The sequence below is a fragment of the Mercenaria mercenaria genome, unplaced genomic scaffold (genome assembly GCF_021730395.1).
Source record: "Mercenaria mercenaria strain notata unplaced genomic scaffold, MADL_Memer_1 contig_3251, whole genome shotgun sequence".
Classification (NCBI taxonomy): Eukaryota; Metazoa; Mollusca; class Bivalvia; order Venerida; family Veneridae; genus Mercenaria; species Mercenaria mercenaria.
This window is the reverse complement of record NW_026461373.1, coordinates 13,682-32,653: the sequence shown is the minus strand read 5'-3', so window position 1 is coordinate 32,653 and position 18,972 is coordinate 13,682. Positions and strand designations below refer to the sequence as shown.

Sequence of the window (18,972 nt, the reverse complement as noted above, 5' to 3'; positions counted from 1 at the left end):
AAAAATACGTCAATCCCTAAGTGAATACCAATACTTTGAACCTCAAGTAAAGGATATACAAAATTTAAACAAATTTACTGAATTGACTCAAGATGAAGTGAAAAATCTCACCAATGAATTGAATACTACGTCTTCAGAGTTAGATATTTTGCAAACACGTATTCTGAAATCACATGTAGATGAACTTCTCTTTAGTATCACTAAATTGGTGAATCTCTCATTACAACAAGGTGTTTCCCTGTGAAATACAAACAAGCAGTTGTTAGACCTCTGCTAAAAAAGCCGGTCTTGAGCTAGAGCTTTCCAATTACCGTCCTGTGAGTAATTTATCATTTTTATCAAAACTTATTGAGAAAGCTGTTCTTTACAGATAAAACAAACATGTAAATCAAAACAGTCTTTTGCCTAAGAACCAGTCTGCATACAGGAAATACCATTCCTGTGAATCTGCGCTACTTCGGTTAGTCAATGATCTTCTAAGTGGTATGGAGAAAAAGAAAGTCACGGCCCTTATTGCGATTGACATAAGTGCGGCAGTTGACACTGTCGACCACGACATTCTTCTAGATGTCCTAAAAGCACAATATGGCGTCTGTGATACAGCTCTTCAATGGGTAAACTCCTATTTAAGGCCTCGTATTTGTAAGATTAATATCAACAATGTATATTCATCAGACCGCCATCTTGAATGCAGTGTGCTCCAGGGCAGTTGCCTTAGTCCTTGGCTGTATCTCACATATGCTGGAACTCTGTTTAATGTCATTCCAAAATCCATATCAGTCAACGGTTTTGCTGATGATCATATAGCAAATAAAAGCTTTCGTCCTACATCTGTTTCCGTAGAATCACAAGCGACCTTGATACGTGCGCAGTTATAATCAATGACTGGATGAATAGAAACAAACTGAAAATGAACACTTCCAAAACTGAATTTATTATGTTTGGTAGCAGACCTCAATTGAACAAATGTTTTACAAATTCCATTAACATTGCTGGTAATGATGTCAAACGTGAAAGCACAATCAGATATCTGAGTGCATTTCTTGACGAAACCTTGAACTTTAAAGATCATGTAAATCGCCAATGTCATACAGCCATGTTGAATTACATACGAATCAAGAACATCCGAAAATACTTAACAAAAGCAGTCACTGAAATTTTAGTTTTGTCTCTATTTATTTCACATCTGGATTATTGTCATACTGTATGGTGTAGCTAACTGTGAGGTGCGTAAGATGCAACGTATTCAAAACATGAGCGCAAAACTTGTCCTTAACAGGAGGAAATTTCACCGTTCTAAACAAGCATTGTACCACTTACATTGATTGTCGGTGAATGTGTGTGTGTGTGTATGTGTGTGTGTGTGTGTGTGTGTGTTCGGGTTTAACGTCTTTTTCAACAATTTTTCAGTCATATAAACGACGGTGTCTACTTGTAGCTGCCTCACTGGAATATCACGCGGTAGACACGTGGCATGATACCCCACCCAGTCACATTATACTGACACCGAGCTGACCAGTCCTGGCACTATCCTCTTAATGCTGAGCGCCAAGCGAGGAAGCTATTAGTACCATTTTTTACGTCTTTGGTATCACGCGGCCGTGGATCGAACCCACGACCTCCCGCACTCAAAGCGGACGCTTTACCACTAGGCTACCGAGGCGGTCTGGTTGTCGGTGAAAGCAAGCATTGAGTTCAAGATACTTTCTTTCATGTATAGCTGTCATAATGGCAGTGCACCTCTGTACTTAACAGAATTGCTTACAGAGTATATTCCTAGTAGACAAGGTTTGAGATCGTCTGAAAATTCTGAATGTCGTTATGTTGTTCCATACAACAAGTGCAAAACATTCAATGCTAGAAGTTTCTGTACTATTGGTCCAAAACTTTGGAATGAACTGCCGTTAGACCTACGCAAAAGTAAATCACTTGACACATTCAAAAAAAATCTTAAGACACTGTATTTCAGAGATTTCGCGGCATTGTTTTAAATTTTTAATAACTGTTTATCATGCGAAAACAGCAGGTGATGGTTCTTAAATTTTTGTAAAAGGTTTCACATTTCAACATTTATATCTCAAGGTTTGTTTAAAAAACGCACTTGTTGGTAAGGCTCTATGGGTAGGGTAGTGTGTAGTATTTCTTTCTTAAATAGTATATGATGGCACCATTAACCGGGGGATTTGAACCTCTATATGCAGCTCGTCTGGGCGTACCAGATGCTTTAAGCACTGGTATTGGCAATGGGGGGTAAAATGACCTCAAGGGGAGGGGTGCGATCATGACTGTTTATTACAATAAGGCTGCTATTATTATTATTGTCATTATTAGTATTGTTATAATAACTATTATTATCATTATGTACAACGCCATTGAATATATCATTGTATAAAAATAGGCGTTTAATCAAATTATTCAGTTTCATTTTAAACATAGGTTCACGTCCGTAAACTATGTTTCACAGCAAGCCAATTATCCAATAATTACGTTCTTGATCGAAAAACTAGGATTATCGAACTTTAACCTATATTTTCGAGCGAAAACATAGAATAACGAGCATAAACCTTAGCTTACGCTCTTGAACCCATGTTTACGTTCGCTAAACTAGGTTTTTCGATTGAGCAAGAACCTATGTTTACGAGCGTGAACCTAGGTTCACAAGCGTGAACCATAGTTTACGAAAACGTGAACCTATGTTTACGACCGAAAATCATAGTTTTATATACCCAAGTTCACGTTCGTAAACATAGGTTTACGTTCTTAAACATAGGTTCACGTCCGTAAACATAGGTTCACGGCCGTAAACCCAATTTCACGCCCGAAATTCATAGTTGATTTTATAATCCTAATATATCGACAGTAAACCATGGTTTACGTTTGATAAACCAGGTCTCTCAATTGAACTAAGAATTTCGGTATGTTTACGGTTGTTATCCAATGTTTACACTCGTGAACCCGGTTTAAGTTCGTAGACCATAGTTTACGACGTTAACCTATGTTTACGACCGTGAACTTGGGTTTACAAGCGTGATCCTACGTTTACGAGCGTGAACTATGGTTTACGGCGTTATCCTATGTTTTCGCTCGAAAATATAGGTTAGTATTCGAAAAATCTGGTTTTACGTTCGAAAAACGTGGTTTACCGATCGTTAATCTTAATCCTATCCGGTCACTATCCACGGTTTCGTGCCCAATTTACAAACTTCCTCCTCGTATTAGACATTTGCGTTATGCTGGCAACTAAAATATAATATACAAACTGGGCAATGCTCTTAAAATTTGCTTTGTTTCAATTTTGACCCTCAAGTTATTTAAAATCGGCTACTGGCTGTTTATGGAGCCATCACTAATTTCTAAATCCACATATGTATGCTAAACAATTTGTGGAAACATATGAACAGAATGTTCGAGTCCTATCGGTAACGTAGAGATACAATGGGCATGACGTGAAGTTGTTGCACACTTAAAGCGATCGAAATTGTTACAAACTTGCAAAATGGTGGTTATTTGCTCAGATTATCGCACTGTTTTTTGTTTTGTTTTTTCATCAGGTATGTGAGTTTCTATCGGATATGTGCATGCATTAGTTCTATGTCTACGTCACACTCGGTTTTGCGTTTCATAGTCGTGGGTTTCGAATTGTCAGAGTTACTGAAGGTATAAAATGGTCATGTGCATGTTTTGATATTTGAATGGCGTCGTTTCTTGTCGGGTTTTTAGCTCACATGTCACAAAGTGACAATGTGAGCTTTTGTTATTGCGCAGCGTCTGTCGACCGTCGTCCGTCCGTGCGTCCGTCAGTCCGTGCGTAAACTTTTGCTTGTGACCACTCTAGAGGTCACATTTTTCATGGGATCTTTATGAAAGTTGGTCAGAATGTTTATCTTGATGATATCTAGGTCAAGTTGAAACCGGGTCACCTGTGGTCAAAAACTAGGTCAGTAGGTCTAAAAATAGAAAAACCTTGTGAACTCTCTAGAGGCCATACTTTTCAATGGATCTTTATGAAATTTAGTCAGAATGTTTATCTTAATAATATCTAAATTAGGTTTGAAACTCGGTCACGTGCCATCAAAAACTAGGTCAGTAGGTCATATAATAAAAAAACCTTGTGACCTCTCTAGAGGCCACATTTTTCATGGGATCTGTATGAAAGTTAATTTGAACGTTCATCTTGATAATATCTAGGTCAGGTTTGAAACTGGATTACGTGCGTTCCAAAACTAGGTCAGTAGGTCTAAAAATAGGAAAACCTTGTGACCTCTCTAGAGGCCATACTTTTCAATGGATCTTCATGAAAGTTAGTCAGAGTGTTTATCTTGATGATATCTAGATTAAATCCGAAACTGAGTTACCTGCCGTCAAAAACTAGGTCAGCAGGTCAAATAATAAAAAAACCTTGTGACCTCTCTAGAGGCCATATTTTTCATGGGATCTGTATGAAAGTTGGTGTGAATGTCCATCTTGATAATATCTAGATCGAATTTGAAACTGGATCAACTGCGGTTAAAAACTAGGTCAGTAGGTCTAAAAATAGATAAACCTTGTGACTTCTTTAGAGGCCATACTTTTGAATGGATCTTCATGAAAATTGGTCAGAATGTTCAACTTGATGATATCTAGAATAAATTTGAAACTGGGTCATGTGCCATCAAAAACTAGGTCAGTAGGTTAAATAATATAAAAAACCTTGTGATCTCTCTAGAGGCTATATTTTTCATGGGATCTGTATGAAAGTTGGTCTCAATGTTCGTCTTGATGATATCTAGGTCAAGTTCGAAACTGAGTCAACTGCGGTCAAAAACTAGGTCAGTAAATCTAAAAATAGTAAAACTTTTTGACCTCTCTAGAGGCCAAATTTTTCAATGGATCTTCATGAAAATTGGTCTGGATGTTCATCTTAATGATATCTAAGTCAAATTCGAAACTGGGTTACGTGCGGTCAAAAACTAGGTAATTAGGTCAAATAATAGAAAAACCTAGTGACCTCTCTAGAGGCCATATTTTTCAAGAGATCTTCATGAAAATTGGTAAGAATGTTCACCTTGATCATATCTAGGTCAAGTTCGAAACTGGGTCACTTGAGCTCAAAAACTAGGTCACTGTGTCAAATAATAGAAAAAAACGACGTCATACTCAGTTCAAAACTGGGCATGTGGGGACAGGTGAGCGATTCAGGACCATCATGGTCTTCTTGTTAATTACTGTGATCAAACTCGCCTGTTTCGGGGGTCTCAAACCTAATAGAAGAAGTTTGGTTCTGCATATTTCACAAATGATTTTATTCTCAAATAAATCCTGCTCAAGCTCTTTTTGTTGCAAACGTGTACTTCAAGCAATTTCGGACGCAAACGTTTACTTGGAAAATAGTGTCCAACTCTTGGAACATGTTAATTGTGTTACTGTACAAAATTTGTCCTGATCAGGGCTGTACATTTTGTGCAGTATCACGCGGCCCTTTGATGTTTTAAAATAACAATTTGTTTTGATAAAAGCCTTGTCATATTTTCATGAAACTTGGTAAGGGACAGGACGTGAAGTTGTTGCACACTTAAAGCGATCGAAATGGTTGCAAACTTGCAAAATGGCGGATATTTACTAAGATTATCACACTGTTTTTTCATCAGGTAAGTGGATTTCTATGGTATTTTGAACTCAACGGATATGTGCAAGCATCAGTTATATGTCTACGTAACATTCGGTTTTGCGTTTCATAGTCGTAGGTTTCGAATTGTCAAAGTTATTGAAGGTATAAAATGGTCATATGCATGTTTAGATCTATACATAGAGCTCTGAATTCAGCTGTTTAGTCGGAACTTTTTTTTGTGATTTAACGTCGCACCGACACATGATAGGTCATATGGCGACCGACCTTCCGTAAGCCAGCTGGATGGCTTTCTCACATGAAGAATTCAACGCCCCGAGTGAGGCTCGAACCCACATCGATGAGGGGCAAGTGATTTGAAGTCAGCGACCTTAACCATTCGGCCACGGAGGCCCCAGAAGCTATGACTAGTGCACGTTTTGACATTTTGAATGGCGTTGTTTCTTGTGGATGCTTTAATTATTATGATCAAACTAGCCTGTTTGGGGCCCTTAAACATGATTGCGAAGAGTTTCATAAAAGTTTTTGGTTCTGCAATGTTTCCACAAATAAATCTTGTTCAGGCTCTTTTTGTTGCAAACTTGTACTTCAAGCAATTTCGGACGCAAACATTTACATGGAAACATGTCCAACTCTGGGAACATGTTGTGTTACTGTACAAATTTTTTCCTGTACTCATTTACAAAACGCTTTAGTAAGACCATTTTCTTATTCACCTAGAAAACACAAGTAATAAACAATTTATTCTTTGTCAAATAGAAGTAATTTAAACAAATTATCTGTAGTTTACTATGAATATTAAATATTCACAAGAAGACAATATATTGAATATTATCATACCGTTTGCAAAGCCAAATATCTATTGCAAGTATACTTTTTACGCACCTGAAGGTGGACATATTAAAATTGCACTGTCCGTTCGTGCGTGCATGCGTCCTTATGTCCGTGTAAATTGTTGTCCGGGCTGTAACTCTGCCATCCATAAAGGGATCTTGAAATAACTTGAAATAAATGTTCATCATAATGAAATGACGTGCCATGCACAAGACCCAAACCCCTAGCTCCAAGATCAAGGTCACGCTTATAGGTCAAAGGTTAACAGAGTCTGTTTCGTGTCCGGTCCATACCTCTACCATCCATGAAGGGATTTTAAAATAACTTGGCATAAATGTTTACCATAATGAGACGATGTTTCAAGCGTATGACCCAGATCCCTAGCTCCAAGGTCACACTTAGAGGTCAAATGTTAACAAGGTCTGTTTCGTGTCCGGTCCATAGCTCTGTCATCAATGAAGGAAGTTTGAAATAACTTGGCAAAAATGTCATGCGCTAGCTCCAAGGTCAAGATAAAGGTTAACAGGGTCTGTTTCGTTTCCGGTTCATAACTCTGCCATACATCAAGGGATTCTGTAATTACTTGGCATACATGTTCCCCATAATGAGACGACGTGTCATGCTTAAGATCCAGACCCCTAGCTCTAAGGTCAAGGTCACACGTAAAGGTTAGATGTTAACATAGTATGTTTCTTGTCCGGTCTTTAACTCTGCCATATATGAAGGGATTCTAAAATTACTTTGCAGAAATTCCCCCTATATTGAGATGACGTGGCATGCGCAAGACACATACTCTAGCTACATGGTCAAGTCACACTTAGAAGTCAAAGGTAAACAGGGTCTGTTTCTTGTCCGGTCAATAACTCAGCCATTCTTCAAGGGATTTTAAAATTATCTGGCACAGATGTTCGCTATAATGAGTAGATGTGTCATGGGCAAGACTAAGACCCCTAGCCCCAAGGTCAAGGTAACTTTTGGAGAACTTTATTTTTAGTCTGGTCACAAAATGATTCATACCTAAACTGTTCTGACATATTTTGCGCAAACAACTGTAGAATTCTTGGGCACGCTTTTGGGACATTTCTCATATAAATATTGACAGCTCTTGTTTATAAATATAACTGAAGTAAAGGACCCATTCTTTGCGCTATATATAAACATTTTCACTCGTGCGAAAAAATCGATGGGTATATTTTTTTTCCATATGAATGAAACAAGAATATACTCTCTATCCCAAAGTGAACGAAATTTGCACTTTAAGTAAAAACACGTCCCTTTCAAATAATAGTAATAAAATTGCCTACCTTGACTTGAAGTAACCTCATTGGCTATATCAACAATTATAGCTTCCGCTTCCGGCTCATTCAGTCGTGAAGAAAAATCTTGAAAGTTGAAGGAAGAAGAAAAATTTTGAGGGTTGAAGGCACTCATTGCAACATTCTTCGAAGCCACAGGGATATTTCTATGTGAAGCCTATAAGTATAACGTTTTTTCTATGTTATATACAATGTACACAATGGCTAATGGTGTTCAAGTATACAACACATTAAACAGCTATTTTTCTTTATTCTATATAAAATTGACATGGCTGCAGCACACATCAGGATCCATTTTAAATGTCTGTAACTTACATTTTCTTGTAGAATATTGTCTGTGCTGAATAAAAATCAATAGAGAAGTGTGTGGGGGGGGGGGGGGGGGGGGGGGGGGGGGTCATGTCATGCGAGAAAAATATTTTCAGTCAAACACACAAACTGCAAAATCGGCTAAAATATGAGACCCCGAACTGTAGTGGTGGTGTATGATCTAAGTATCCATGACACATTCTGTCATGTTATTATTTCATTATGAAAATGCTATCTACATGTCAAGTCTAGGTCTGTGATGTGATTTTAGCAAAGAATTTCAAATAAAATAAGGAAAATAGCTCTGCAGAGCAAAAACAAACTTAGGACTATTTGAATCCGCCACTATGCGACGACCTTTTCTTCGGGACATTTTCCTATTAAGTGTCTGTATGTCTGTATGCGTGGATAAATTTGACCGAATGAATAATTTCTGTAAAGAGCTTTAATGTATTTTTTGGCCTTTAACTGGGCACAGCAAGTGAAACAGGAGCCTGTATATGTTTCCATCCACCCACTTACACTTGCTCAGTGCAATCATGTCCGTTAAGTAATGTCAACACTTCTGTACAGATTGGCGAGTGAATGCCGTTTTATGTGGAATTTCGAATGTAAATGGTGGAATCTTGAACAAAACAACCAGTGACTGCGTTTGCATCATAGCGTTGGTATGACACCATCACATAACTTCCTTGTTCTCGGTCAACTGCCATTGTGTTCATATAAAACAAACGGCCAAAATGATTCCATTACATGTTACAATGCATTACGGTGTATCCGATTTCGTAAATAATATTAATCCGATGGAAGTTGAATACAGGTAGAAAAAATACATGCTGTATTTGAGGGCATAGGTAATACTTTATTGTATACCTATATAAATTCTGTCAAAAAGGCTTGTATTTCACAAGTAAAATATGCACAGGAACAAAAAAGATTCCGTATTGTACCTTTTTTATTAAATGTTGTCGGACTACTTTCATTTAATACACATCATCTGACACCGTTTACACAAAAACTTCACTCATTTCTATTTAACATCGACAAACAAAGAAGATTTCGTTCAATAACAAAACAACAAACAAAAATGTTGAGGTATATAATAAAAAGGTCATTACAACAGTAGCCCGATCTGGGGTTTTGTATGCAGCTCTCGTGGATTTTCGTGAATTTTGCAAGGATGGGTCCGATCTGGCAAAATCCACTTGAGCCGGATACAGTATCTCAGATCGAGCTACTACTATAATAAGTACTTCTCGTTTCCCTCGCGCTCGTCATTCTGTACAAATAATACAACAGTGGAATTGAAAGCTTGAAGTATATAAAGAAATTCCTCGCTTCGATTGAAATTAACTTTGTCATACACCTACGGATTTTCTCTCTGAAATACAGCATGTAATTCACTAACAACAGGCAGTATTTCACTAATCAGTATAAAACTCTGTATTTAACTGCCATCGGATACGGAAAAAAATTCAATGTTTGGACTGCTTGCTTTAATTGTGACATCACCATTCCGTGTGTCCGAACGTTCACCGTTTCAAGCGGGTTTTCGGCATTATTTGTTTAAAGTTGTGATACAGCACTAGAAACAGGTTATGTTTAATTGTGTTTTTACTTTCGTGCCGTTTTTCAGTAGGGTGGAAGTTAACCTTCCCAATGTTCCTGGATTTGTAATCATGTCGTAAAAATATTGCAAAATAAAATATGTTTAATTTTATATCAATATAAACCTTTTCTCCACAAGAAAATGTCAACTTCTCCACATGAATCAGAGGTAGAGGTCAAATTGACTTAAGACACAATGCCTTTTATCAAATCGTCATGGAGAACATACGCCTCGTCCAGAAATCGAACTCTCGACGCCATAATTTGTAGATATGAGTTCTCCCTATTCATCTAAGCGAGTGGACTAGAAATAGGTATACATGTATGTATATAAAACAAGAGAGCTGTGATGGTACTATATCGCTCACCTGAGTTTAGTTGCTGGCTTCAACAAATTTCTTTGCTAAAGCTTCAAAAACAAAAAAAAACTAAGTGAGTAGGTCATGGTAAAGATTATTCAAGGTAACTACTGAAATCTGTTAAAAAAAATATACAGGTGGTCCAAATTTCCTTGCCATTGCTCCAAGCCTACGTAAAACAAGGGACCGCCTGGGTGTGGTCAGGGTCGTGATTTGAACAATCATTGTAGAGAACCACTAGAGCATGCCACATATCAAATATCTAAGCTCTGGGCCTTATGGTTTCAGAAAATAATTTTAAAGGTTTTCCCTATAAAAGCCAATGTAAAAACTGACGACCCAGAGGTGCAGTCAATTTTGACCCCAGGGTCATGATTTGAACAAACTTGATAGTTGAACACTAGACAATACTACATACCAAATATCTAAAGTCTAGGTCTTATAGTTCTGGACAAGAAGATATTTAAAGATTTTTTCCTATAATGTATGCTCAAAACTAGCAGTGCCAAAGCCATTAAAATTGATAATTCAAGTCATTTAAAACGAAGAATGAATGGAAAAAAAGTGTTTAACATTTAAAGTAATACAGAGAAAGCTTAGCTCATTTGGTATTTTCTGAAATTTTAATTAATTTGAAAGTGTTTTTGATTTTTTAAAGGTGTACTAGACCCAAAATCCATATATATGAATATGAACAAATGCTACATATAGTTATGTAAACATTGAATTAACAAGTTTATGAAGTCAACAGTACTATGCATTGGTTAAATATAGACACACTGTATGTATGTAAGGCTGAACACAGTATAAATGTGAAATTCCTCTAAGACACTGGAAGATTTTTCAACAATCTACTGTTTATAAAATAGTACTGCATGACATTAAATTATGAATGAAGCTCTACATACACAGTTGATTTATACATTAAGCAAAGTTAAATATATTTTTTGATGATTTTCTACATTTGAAGTAATTACCTAAATATTAAATATTTTAGTGAAGATATATTTGATGCAACTATATAAGTTGAAAAAAGCTACCCTGCAGGAAGAATTTTTGAAATGATACTTTTACTTGAAAATTTATGTGAAAAATGAAGGAAATAGATGTTAAAATGAATTCTTTATTTTATAAAAAAAATGTTGTTGCCATGGAAACAGAGCTTGAGAATTAAGTTTATCTGCTTTCATACCAGAGTAATATGACTTTTAATTATAATTATGTAAACAATTTAATGTTATATAATCATCACTGATACTTCTAATTTTCAATTTACACTGTCATTGAGCAATGCATCTTAAGTACATTTGAAGTTGAATGACACATTACAAATATTAGATATTTATGGAATTGCTTTTAGATATTTTTGAGATGAATATAAATCAGAAAAATCACAAATTCTACTTCTTCTAGAGAACTAATATATATTTTATAAATTTACATTTTTTTTATATCAAATGTAGGCTAAAATGTCTGTTAAATTGACATTTAAAGCAATTCTTGTATTTTGTTGCTATGGAAACATGAATTGTGACAATTTTTTTAATATAAAACAGCATATTTATAGCAAGAAGGCATTATCAACTGTGCTAATCATGTTAAATACTTTTGATATTGATTTCAAAATATGAAATTAAAATACATGATAAAAGTAAATGATTTTAGTATTTGTCATTATTATTAAACAAAAAATACAAGTTTGCGATGGGGAGTTATTGTACAAAAAATGCTATAATTTTGTTATTTTAAAACTTGCAGGTCTAAAATGTTGAATTTATGTTAAGGACACATGTACAGTTCAGAATATGTGAAAAACTCAGTTTCCATAAAAATGTCATTTGGGACCATTTTGTCATGGCTTGTCACATATAAGTTATTGTAAAACAAGGAACCCCCAGGCCTGGCACATATTGACCCCAGGGTCATGATTTGAACAAAATTGGTAGAGAACCATTAAAGCATGATGTCACATACTAAATATCTAAGCTCTGGGCCTTATGGCTTAAGACAAGGTTTTTCCTATACAAGTCTATTTAAACCATGTGCCCCCGCCGGGCCAGTTTTAATCCAAGGGGGATAATTTCAAAATCTTGGTAAAGGACTACTACACGATGCTACATACCAAATATTAAACGCTAGGCCATGTGGTTTTGTACAAGGAGATTTTCAAAGTTTTACCTATATAAGTCTATATAAACCATGTGGCCCCCAGGGCGGGGCCATATTTGACCCTAGGGGATATAGAGAATCTGTCATTGGTCTTCGGTTAAGATCAGAAAATCCCAACCCGAGGGCGCACCGCTCAAGTCTTAAGTGGTTTAAGAGATGTTGTTAACCAGTGACAGAATCTTTTTCTTGCATACCGATTTCAAGAAATAATAATAAAAATAAGATCAATCGAACGGTTTTCTTTTTAGAACTACTTCATATGGCAGTGTATTTAAACAAAGCGCGGGAAACCAACGTCCATAAACAGGAAAGACGTCATGACGTTTCAAAACAGTTAAAAATAATCTTAGGGCAGACGTAAAACCTACCTAAATTTCTTCCACAATATATAATCTAAGAGTGAAAGCAAAATAGAGAACTTTCACCGCGTGTAACTCGGTATTTTTTAAGATGTGTAACTCTACCCCTTCTGTTTAAGTAGTAAATTCACTTTGAGCACCAAGAAATCGCTTATAAGATTCATCTTTTTCCATTTTTGTACAAGAAATCAATAATAAGTCTTGAAAGAAGTAAAAACTTACTAGAAAAAAGGAAAATAAGGGGGAAAAAATTTGGTCCAAGTAGGGCTTGAACCTACGCCCTCCTAAGAATTGCAGTAAAAGTAGGTTTATAGTAGGAATTGAATACTCTTCAAAAAGGAGGTTCTCTATTAGTGACCTAATACCTTAAGGTACAAAAATGGAAAAAGATGAATCTTATAAGCGATTTCTTGGTGCTCAAAGTGAATTTACTACTTAAACAGAAGGGGTAGAGTTACACATCTTAAAAAATATCGAGTTACACGCGGTGAAAGTTCTCTATTTTGCTTTCACTCTTAGATTATATATTGTGGAAGAAATTTAGGTAGGTTTTACGTCTGCCCTAAGGTTATTTTTAAATGGAGTAAGCAAAATTCAAAACAGAAACACAGCATTCGACCTTATTTTTTTAATGTTGAAGTATGAATTCTGTCTACTTAAATCCGTTTACTTGAGGCACCATAGAAAAAATGATATTGACATTTTTATTTTGTGTTTTATAATTGTTTACCAATAGTTTGATGTTTCTTTTATTAAAATTAATGGTAAAATGAGTTCTCTGCAAACGTTTTAGATAGTGGCTATCACTTTGAAATTTGTCTCTTTTGAGCTAAATGAGATACCATAAGTTATACAAAATTTATAAAAAACGGCACGGTAAAAGTTGTTTAAAAATTGCAAAATAGTGCAAAACACGGTTACCTTTCAGAATATACCAAGCAAAGGCTATTTTGTAAACATTACTATTAGTGATCTAATACCTTAATAACTAAAGAACCTTCAAATTCCATAGTATCATTGTTCTTATGAAGAAGATACCGGTAGTCCCTGATGTGTTCGGGTCAATAGGTCAAAGGTCAAGTGCACAGGGGTCTGAACCATGAAAACGGTTTCTCAATAACTAGATAACCACTTGACCCAGCTCCTTGAAACTTGGTAACATCATTGGGTTATGTAGTAGATGACCCCAATTGTTTTAGGACCAGTAAGTCAAAGGTCAATGTTACGGGGGCATGATCCTTTAAAACGGTGTCCGCTCAGTAACTCGAGAACTACTTGACCCCGAACCTCAAATTTGATAACACGACTGAGCTTATGAAGCATATTACTCTTATTGTTTTGGGGTCAATATGTTTAAGTCATTGGGGCCTGAAACTTGTAAAAGGTTTCCACTTAATAACGTGAGAATCACTTGACCCAGATTTTTTAAACTTTTTAGCATGATTGGGCATATGAGGTAGATGAGCTCTAATGTTTTGGATATTACTAGGTCAAGGTAAAGCGTGATCGCGGGACAGAAATGGGACAACCTACCATCGGTGTGGGGGTGGGGAGGGTATACGACGTACCGGCCCAAATTATACTGTGACACCGTATAGCTTTTAAACATATGAGATGTTATATCAGTCAATAGTAGATATTATAATAACAGGAATAGGAATTGTCTTTTCAAATTCGTTGAGAATACCGTTATCAAAAAAAATTATAGGTTCCAGTTGGTTGGCCAAATATTTTTGTTTTTCATCGTTCTCACTTATCTTTGCAATTTTATAGTTCAAGTTTCCATATTTCTATAATCGTCATTAATATCTATTTTTATGATTTCAAGTTTTCAAGACTTTATTTCAAAGTCATGACTCATTTAGAGCATGTGACATATAAGATTTACTAATTGAACATGTAAAAAATAATTATCACCATAACAGAACATATTTCACTATTTTAGGATGTAAAATTTGATTTTAAAAAATGTAAAATTTGACTGGTTTAACAATACCTTTTTGTTGGAATGTGATTCGTTGAGTATATGGTTATTAAATAATTTATAGGTTCCATTTTGTTGGCCAATAAATTTTTGTTTATTATCGTTCTCACTTATCTTTGCAGTATCGATATTTCTATAATCATCATTAATGACTAGTTTTATCATTTCAAGTTTTCAGATTTTAAGAGTATAATACCTAAATCATTGACAAAATATCAAGAGACATTGTATACTCGACATCACTAATCTCGCGTCATCACTAATTTCGCGGTATTTGAGTTGCGCCACCTACGTGGTATTTACATGTCAAGTTCGTGACCTATTTTACGCATGCTAGCGAAAAATGTTCTTATCTGCAGTTACCTTGCTAAATATCCGTCAGTATTTATTAAAATCGTATTTTTCACATATCTATTGCAAAAATAAAAAACAAATCCATTAATTAAGTAAAATATTTGCAATGTTTACAAGTTCATCTTCCAGCTGATCGGCATTTGTCCTCATTAATTATGCAAATTAAGTCCCGCCTATAGGTAGAGGACACCAAATTTTATGTAACATCCCCCAGCTACACAAAAATGAATGAAATATCAGTATTAGACGAAATATCAAAACGTCTAAACTCGACGTAATTTAAGGGGGAGGAGGAGATGGTGGGCCCGCGACAATCTCCTCAAAATACACCCATGATACTGAGTAGTGAATTAGAACATGTTAGATAAGTATCAGATAGAAAATATTCAGTAATAGTACAATTCTTAGGCTCCAATAAATTATGACCTTGCCCTCGACCTTGTGGTTGAATTGCAAAATATCTGGTGTGTCCACTGCCCAGAGGAGAATATTTTTGATAGTGCCAATGTAAACAGACAGTATAAAACATTTAAACTGGCGTTTAATGACTTTTGAGTGACCCTGTTAGTTTGACTTAGATAGCTTTTCAATGTCTGAATAATATTTAGTGTTTTTTAACCTATGTTAGCTTGATTGCCACAATTGTTGACCTATACCGCGAAATTAGTGATGTGACGTCACATGATGACAATGGCTGCCTATTGTTGTTCGAAGTACACGTGCATGTTTCTTGAATGATATCTGATTCATTTTCACACAGTTATTCATGCATATGACATAATACTCTGTTGTGTTGTTTCTTGTTTAATGTTGTTACGTCGAATGTCAAGTGCCGCGACAATACAGATGGACGGTATACTAAGATTTTTCTTTGCTTATAGTCTGAACACCATTATCCCAGATCTGAACAAAGTGATCACGAAGTATATAGTATTTATAAGTTCCTTAAAGCTAATGGAACAATCAACCGACTCAGCTAACCAAAAATTAGATAAACCAACACTGTGTAGGGTTTGTTTTTCTTTACAAAACATATCCAAGGGTATACTGTTTCTATCAAACAATAAATACATAGTGTTATACAATGTTAAACATTTTTTATTTTTCATTTTTACTATTTCATAATTTAGACTTGTTATTAAGAATTCTACTTTAATTTGCAATGAAATAGGAGTAACATCAAGCTCACCATAGACCATATGATATAGTATACAATTATAAACAATGTTTAATTTATGTTTAACATGTTTTCTTTATGTTTTCTTATTTTTGTTTCATAAGTAATACTCACATGAAATTTCTAAGGCAATCGGTCCTTGAAGTATTTCCTTTTTTCTTCGGGAGAAAACTTTGGAAAAGTAGGTTACTAAGTGTTCTTTTACAACAGAAAATGATACATACATAATATACAAATATATATCATATATAAGTATATGTGTCACTTCTTTACTTCTCATAATTCACTTTAAATTGATTAAGGTAATCCATAATTTCCAAAAAAAAAAGTGATTTATAAGATCTTTTATAAAAACTATAAAAACCATGTTCCAATGTGTCCCATCTTATTGTCACCTATTTTCCACGAAGCTGTTAATCCCAAATGAGAAAAATAAATTTATGTACATAGTTAGCACTTTCTATCTATACATAAATAGATACTGTTGATGGAGCAGTGTTCAAACGCTGAGCGTAGTGAGTATCAACAAGAAATATCTTTAAAAATGATAGTCGGCGAATTGTAATAAGGAAAGAAGTTTATGAATTTTTCATCTAACATTCATCTTTCATCTAACATTTTTCAAATTGCAAAACTAAACACCGCACTTTAACAATTTAAATGGTTCTCTTTTAATTTTTCGCAAAGGTTTCGTAGGGTTGCAATTTTGTTTCGTTTATCCTTAGACGAATAATTACAGCAGTAGTTTGATGAAGATTCATGAAGCGGTTCATGAGAAGAGGTCATTAAACGTGTTTATATTTTTAGCTAAATTGGTCCCTATCCCCATTTGTAACAAAATAGCAGGAGACCTTACGATATTGTTACACATCGAGTTTGATAAAAATCCATTACATTTTAGTGGTTAATGCGAAGAAAGGCATATCTACTTTTAGCTATAGTGGTCCCTAATAGGGCCCAACTTCCTATATAAATATATTTGGAAGAGGACCTTATAATGATGCTCCAGACCAAGTATGACAAAGATTCACCAAGCTGTTCATGAGACGCTGTAAAAAGGCATTTCTAGTTTTAGCTCTAGCAGCCCCTAAAAGGGGTCAAATGTCCCAGCGGAACAAAGTTGGCTGCGGGCCTAATAAAGATGCTACAAATCAGGTTTGATTAGAATACATGAGAAAAAAATCAATTAAAGCATTTTTTTATTTATTATTTTTATTTATTTCTAAAATAGGCCAACTGATCCCGCTTTAACAAAATGCATATTCGCTATTCATGAATCTTTGGACAATGACGTCACACCTATAAAAAAGGTGAAGGTCAAGCAAAACATACAATTGTAATTATTTCAATATTTCTGTTTCATAAGCAAAGTTTGACCGTAGTCTATCACATAGATAAACTGTATGCAGCGTACCTTCATTTCAGTGTAATGAGAATCAGTCATTATATAGCATATATATAATGAAACAGATTTCAACTGAGTTCAATATTTGGATACCATACTAAAGAAAAATATTCATATATAATAAATCAGTTAAATAATTTATAACAAATATATCAAAGCAAACAAGTACTCATTTTAATATGCAATCTGAATAAGTCACAAAAGCAAGAAACCTTTTCATATACAGACGACAATTGTAACAAGGAAAATCTTTTAAAAAGCACTTCTCTACATAAAAGACTCTTATCACACCCTTATTCATGTGATACGCAGACCGTATTCAGCTCTTTCTTTAATTTGATATATGTTGGTATTTGAACAGGTTTTTATCATATTTATTAAACTTACTTATCATTTTGAGATATATCAATATTCTTGCTAAATATACTGAGCCAAAGTTAGCTTTAAAACTGTGAACAGCGTCGTTTAAGATAAACGCTTTGTCTACATTTCACTCAGCGTAGCACAATCAACAGAGTGAAAGAAATTGACACTCTCGTCCAATTAGGCAGAGTGTTGCATAAATCTTCCATTTTGATAAATTATCTATAATGCGTTATCAAGTAGTTTGATTTGCAAACTGAAGTCACATGGCATAGGTAACGAAAACGAATTTAGACGGCGTCGCCGAAAAAAAATAATGTTTATGGAATAGATCTAGGCATTGATCGCTTTTGTGAACAAAAGCAGCGATGAAGTAATTTAACGTTCGTTACGGTTAAACCATAACCAGCTTTTAGTAACATTTCTAAACCGATAAAGCGGTCAATAAAACCAATAATCCAGTATCAGCGCTACCGGACGCATTCGTCGATTTCCGTACTAATTGTTGTTGTTGTAGTAACACGGGGGAAAAATCAATAATTGATAGCTTTGGTCATTATATTTTATCTGATGCATTTACAGGCGGGCGGTTTACTAAACGATCTACTTGAATGAAATTTTAATTAATATTAAAGTGAAAAGCGGAACAAGTCGAATATTATATAATACTTTATTAATTGTCAAATAAAAGTAATACTTAAGAATATGAATATGTTATCTAAAATATTTAGAAAGCGTTACATATTATACATCTAACACATAAGTTTACTTTCCTATGTACAAAAAATAAGTAATTGCTAAGCTAAGTCTGTTCTTTCAAATATGCGCCACCTACCGATTTTCAACGGACTATTATGAAATTTTCACATATTAAAGTTGACGATATTTCTTACAGACTGGTATTTTTTTCAACCGATAGATCGATGTTACTAAAAGTTCGTAATGTTCTAAACATTTAAACATTTAAAAGTGAAAAAGAAAATCATATCAAATATTGATTTCAAATGTAAACATACTTACATATTTTCAGTCGGAAGTAGGTGTAGCCTTGTTAAACTGAGCATGTAACAGCCTTATTCAACTGAGCATGTCATCAGACCGGTATGACTCAGTATTACATGCATATACAC

At 34.9% G+C, this 18,972-nt stretch overlaps 1 protein-coding gene across 1 annotated transcript in view; it reads right to left on the bottom strand.

The window, feature by feature from the left end:
- Positions 1-18,972, bottom strand: part of LOC123546577 (uncharacterized) — a 46,955-nt gene extending 27,983 nt beyond the window's left edge. The window contains exons 1-2 of the mRNA XM_053533945.1: positions 18,863-18,972; positions 7,744-7,912 (exon numbers count right to left, since the gene is read on the bottom strand). Of these exons, the coding sequence (XP_053389920.1) occupies positions 7,744-7,870 (127 nt within the window). The 5' untranslated portion in view covers positions 7,871-7,912; positions 18,863-18,972. The remainder of the gene's footprint in view (positions 1-7,743; positions 7,913-18,862) is intronic.